Source organism: Haliotis cracherodii, unplaced genomic scaffold (assembly GCF_022045235.1).
Source record: "Haliotis cracherodii isolate W230 unplaced genomic scaffold, xgHalCrac1.p SCAF_9, whole genome shotgun sequence".
Lineage (NCBI taxonomy): Eukaryota > Metazoa > Mollusca > Gastropoda > Lepetellida > Haliotidae > Haliotis > Haliotis cracherodii.
In genome coordinates, this window is record NW_027266343.1 from 533,942 (window position 1) to 540,141 (window position 6,200).

The 6,200-nt window shown below is 42.3% G+C and overlaps 1 protein-coding gene across 1 annotated transcript; it reads left to right on the top strand.

The window, feature by feature from the left end:
* Nucleotides 1-5,285: 5,285 nt before the first annotated feature.
* Nucleotides 5,286-5,933, top strand: LOC139452982 (zinc finger Ran-binding domain-containing protein 2-like). Its single transcript, XM_071234608.1, has one exon. The coding sequence runs from the start codon at nucleotides 5,286-5,288 to the stop codon at nucleotides 5,931-5,933; it is 648 nt and encodes a 215-aa protein (XP_071090709.1).
* The last annotated feature ends 267 nt before the right edge of the window (nucleotides 5,934-6,200 follow it).

The window sequence follows — 6,200 nt, forward strand, 5'->3', positions numbered from 1 at the left end:
TGGGGAACCGCTTTCAATTAACAGCACGTGAAGATACAATGCAAATTGCACATGCAAAGCAGAAATTCCGATTCACATGCAAACAGATCAGCAAGAAGGGGAGCACAATTGGTGCCTGTGGGAATGCCTACTTCTTGCCTACTTCTTGCCTACTTCTTGTCTACTAAATGTCTCACCCCCAAATCTTACATAGAGAGTCCAGTATGTCACATATTGTTTTCTCAGTAAACGTCAGATGGCACGCTGCCATTTTAAACAAATTGTCCTGAACCCCTTAAGATAGATATGTAACTGTATCTATGGTCATCACGTTTTGGAACAGAAACCCCATGGATCAAGGAATGAACATTTTCCTCATGTTTGTCACGTGTGAGAGTGGTGTACAAAGTTGAAAAAGCAAATGTTTTGACAGAATGGAACCGGGTTCTTTTCTGAGATTGTAGGAACCCAAGCAAATCCTTTGAGTTTTTGAGATATTAATTCTTCTTGTCTCAAATACCTTCTGTAAGTATAAAGAAAGTCCTTCTTTGATTGTAATTAGGATTTTGGTTAATCGTTATTTGGTGGTTCACTTGCTGGACCCAGCAATATATCTCTGTTTGTACGGAATATGACGAGGAATAGACATCTTTTCAGGTTTTAGAGTCAAGCCAAACGTTGATAGTACTGATGCATGATTTTGGCCGATTTCCTCCTCAGTTAACGTACTGGCCCTATATGGGGCATTATTTAATAAGTCCTTTATGCCAAGTCCTTTGATCAATCAATAAGTGTGGCGATGCTTACATATCATAGTTGTGTTATTTGAGGCCTTGCCATTGGGAAAAACTCCAAACTCATCATGTAGGGCAGTCAGACTGAGGATGGGAGCTGGCTGCGGGGACAGAATGAGTTTGTTTGTATTCTGTTTCCTCTCTTTCAGGTTGTGCATCCCACCAACGACAACATCACGCACTGACTCAACCCACTCTGACAGACAATCAACATGTCCCTCTTCTCTTTTGGCCAAGGTTTTTACATACGCCTCGACAGCATCTACACTGATTATAAAGTTGTGATCCCAGTTGGTAGGAGGCTGCTCGAGATATGTTGGTCCATATTTGCATTTGAAGAAAAGACGAAGGTTGTTATTTTCAACAGTAGGGAAGTCATCTGTGATTATGTGACCACTTGGTTGGTAGCAACAAGAAGAGTCTGGGCAACTCCACAAGAAGAGGAATTTACACCCTGAGCTGCCAAGTCCATTTTCTGCAACACTCTCACTCTCTAAATACATAGTGTTTATTCCAAGTACAGGGTGTTTACCATACTAAAACACACTCTCACTAAATACATAGTGTTTATTCCAAGTACAGGGTGTTTACCATACTAAAACACACTTTCACTAAATACATAGTGTTTATTCCAAGTACAGGGTGTTTACCATACTAAAACACACTCTCACTAAATACATAGTGTTTATTCCAAGTACAGGGTGTTTACCATACTAAAACACACTCTCACTAAATACATAGTGTTTATTCCAAGTACAGGGTGTTTACCATACTAAAACACACTCTCATTCTCTAAATACATAGTGTTTATTCCAAGTACAGGGTGTTTACCATACTAAAACACACTCTCACTCTCTAAATACATAGTGTTTATTCCAAGTACAGGGTGTTTACCATACTAAAACACACTCTCATTCTCTAAATACATAGTGTTTATTCCAAGTACAGGGTGTTTACCATACTAAAACACACTCTCATTCTCTAAATACATAGTGTTTATTCCAAGTACAGGGTGTTTACCATACTAAAACACACTCTCACTAAATACATAGTGTTTATTCCAAGTACAGGGTGTTTACCATACTAAAACACACTCTCACTAAATACATAGTGTTTATTCCAAGTACAGGGTGTTTACCATACTAAAACACACTCTCACTCTCTAAATACATAGTGTTTATTCCAAGTACAGGGTGTTTACCATACTAAAACACACTCTCACTCTCTAAATACATAGTGTTTATTCCAAGTACAGGGTGTTTACCATACTAAAACACACTCTCATTCTCTAAATACATAGTGTTTATTCCAAGTACAGGGTGTTTACCATACTAAAACACACTCTCACTCTCTAAATACATAGTGTTTATTCCAAGTACAGGGTGTTTACCATACTAAAACACACTCTCACTCTCTAAATACATAGTGTTTATTCCAAGTACAGGGTGTTTACCATACTAAAACACACTCTCACTCTCTAAATACATAGTGTTTATTCCAAGTACAGGGTGTTTACCATACTAAAACACACTCTCACTCTCTAAATACATAGTGTTTATTCCAAGTACAGGGTGTTTACCATACTAAAACACACTCTCACTCTCTAAATACATAGTGTTTATTCCAAGTACAGGGTGTTTACCATACTAAAACACACTCTCACTCTCTAAATACATAGTGTTTATTCCAAGTACAGGGTGTTTACCATACTAAAACACACTCTCATTCTCTAAATACATAGTGTTTATTCCAAGTACAGGGTGTTTACCATACTAAAACACACTCTCATTCTCTAAATACATAGTGTTTATTCCAAGTACAGGGTGTTTACCATACTAAAACACACTCTCACTAAATACATAGTGTTTATTCCAAGTACAGGGTGTTTACCATACTAAAACACACTCTCACTAAATACATAGTGTTTATTCCAAGTACAGGGTGTTTACCATACTAAAACACACTCTCACTCTCTAAATACATAGTGTTTATTCCAAGTACAGGGTGTTTACCATACTAAAACACACTCTCACTAAATACATAGTGTTTATTCCTTGTACATGGTATTTACCATTCTAAAACACACTCTTGCTAAACACAATGCGTTTATTCCTAATATCTTACTTGACCTCCTAAAATGTTCTCGCCCGCTATCTTCGGGCTTTCCTCCTACATTAAGCAGACACGCCGTAATATAATTGGATGAAATACTATTCAAAGCGGCGTTACGCCCAACTCACTCACTCACTCACTCACTCACTCACTCACTCACTTTCGATCGATCCCAACTTCCATCCATCTTTTTGAAACGCATAACTTCCTTGAATGCTACTGTTCTACTGTAAATATCATATTCTGTTGACAGAATGACGTCAGTATTACAGTCATTAGGCCATCTTGTACATAATCCAAACCCCACATATTTACACAGCACTTCTAACATGACAAGGCTTTTATTCTGCATCAGCTAAGTGCACCAGCTGCAGCTATCCTTATGAGGGATCAAATAACGCTGAATAACGCTGAACCACATCAGCGGCAGCGCAGGACGTGGGCGGCAAACCCCGCCCCACTCCCGACAGACATAGTCCTATTACTGCTGTGTCATGCTATACAACGATGGGACTAGAGACCCTCCTCCCTATGGGAGGCTACATTATTCTGCAATTAAAACAATTCCCAGTACATTTCACAGAGTGTATAGTTTTCTATTGCAATTCCATATACACCACTCCACCAGCGAAGTCGACCCCCCGCCCCCTTTCCCTTCCTCTATTAAACCAGCCCATATATGCATGTTCGCTTCCTTGTGTCAGAACGAAAGAAAACAACGCAGTATAGTTCTAATTCTCGTGCACAATGTAGCAAATGGAGTAAAATTAAATACAGTTTTAATTGAGGAGTAAAATTCAGTACAGTTTTAATTGACTAGGGCTTTCAACCACGTGCGATTCCGTAATTATAATGTTCGTTAATCTGTTATTTGATCAGTTAATTAAAACTCCACGTATTTATTTGTATAGGTAGGTAGGTAGGTAGGTAGGTATGTATGTAGGTATGTATGTATGTATGTATGTAGGTAGGTAGGTAGGTAGGTAGGTAGGTAGGTAGGTAGGTAGGTAGGTAGGTAGGTAGGTAGGTAGGTAGGTAAATACATAGAGAGAGGAGATGTTATTTCGTCAATGTTAGAGTTATATTTGTCTCTTCAATATCAGAGTTGATATTTCTATCTTACAGTTAGATTTCTGTCGCCACTATCAGTTTTATTTCTATTACTAAGTTTACAGTTATATATATTTCTGTCGTCACTATCAGTTTTGTTTCTATAACTAAATTTACAGTTATATATATTTCTGTCGTCACTATCAGTTTTATTTCTATAACTAAGTTTACAGATATATATATTTCTGTCGTCACTGTTTGGGACTGCCCATTTTATATTCACTCTTTTGAATCAGCGACTATTCCGTTTGATGCGACCCAGGTAAGGGGGTGCGGGTTGCGGATGTAGATATATGTGGCCTTGTTCATTCCAACTCACATGTACAGCAAACAACTGGAGGCTAAACACAATATTGGCTTTAGGGGACTGGCCCATGAACACTGCCTTCATACCACTTCTCATTCCAACCCGGATATCGCTTTGAATCCTTGTGGCTCGGATAGTACGTTGTCTGAAGCAATTTGCTGTGCAGAGTTGTGTCCCCTAAGCGTGCCAGGAACCTAGGGTTATGGATTCGAATCCTTGAATGTTTCGTGGTTTGTCAGTATCACACTCGTGAGTATCACCGTGCGTCACCTCCGGCTTTCACATTAAACCGACACACTGTCAATCTCCCATTGCCACCTCACTCACGCACCCACCCACTCACTCACTCAACCAAACACCCGACCCGTAAAGATCCGGGCCAGAATAGGTCTTCAGGAACCCGTGCTGGCCATGAAAGGCGACTATGCTTGTCGTGAGAGGCGAGTAACGGGATCGGGTGGTCAGACTCGCTGACTTTGTTGGTGCATGTCATGGTATCCCAGTTGCGTGGTTCGATGCTCATGATGCCAATCACTGGATTGTCTGGTCCAGACTCGATTATTTACAGACCGCCGCCATATGGCTGGAGTATTGCCGAGTGCGGCGTTAAACAACAAACCAAACACTCACTCACTCACCCACCAACTCATTCACTCACTCACCCAAACCCACACACCAAATCCCACTCACTCGCCCATTCATTCACTCACTCAATCACCTGTCCACTCATTCACTCACCCACCAATTCACTCACTCACCCACCCACACGTCATGCACAGTATAGACGTGACATGGGTCAAAGTATTCGTCAGACTGTGTCTCTGTATATACATATATATCACCAAATTGACAAATAGTCTCTGAAATTGATATTTATTGCATCAAAGAAAAGGTCTCGGAAACAAAGGAAATTGTATTTCAGTGATGTTATACTACATATAATAGACATGAGACACGACACATGAGAGTAGATTACACTGTATATGAGGGCAGTGCAGAGCACACAAGGGCAGTGCAGAGCCCACGAGGGCAGCGCAGAGCCCACGAGGGCAGTGCAGAGCACACGAGGGCAGTGCAGAGCACACGAGGGCAGTGCAGAGCCCACGAGGGCAGTGCAGAGCACACGAGGGCAGTGCAGAGCACACGAGGGCAGTGCAGAGCACACGAGGGCAGCGCAGAGCCCACGAGGGCAGCGCAGAGCACACGAGGGCAGTGCAGAGCACACGAGGGCAGTGCAGAGCACACGAGGGCAGTGCAGAGGACACGAGGGCAGTGCAGAGCACACGAGGGCAGTGCAGAGCACACGAGGGCAGCGCAGAGCCCACGAGGGCAGTGCAGAGCACACGAGGGCAGTGCAGAGCACACGAGGGCAGTGCAGAGCACACGAGGGCAGTGCAGAGCACACGAGGGCAGTGCAGAGGACACGGGAGCAGCGCAGAGCCCACGAGGGCAGTGCAGAGCACACGAGGGCAGTGCAGAGCACACGAGGGCAGTTCAGAGCCCACGAGGGCAGTGCAGATCGAGCACACGAGGACAGTGCAGATCGAGCCCACGAGGGCAGTGCAGAGCCCACGAGGGCAGCGCAGAGGACACGAGGGCAGTACAGAGCACACGAGGGCATGCTGGAATAGATCAGGCAGAGCAGAATCAACGTGTGCAGAACAGATGCTCTATTTGTTATTTTTTATCTGATAATGTGTCACAAAACGGTTTTATTGTCCTTTGAAATTTGCATAATTCGTTTATTGGGATAGTCAAGGAATGTGTGTCTTGGGCAAGTTTATGAAACATATCGCTTTAACAAATCATTTGGTTTTGAAAATCGTCATGCCAGGATTCTGTGATAATGCAACAAGTAACTGTTGGTAAACTTAAAGCTGGTGAATCACAAGCAAGTA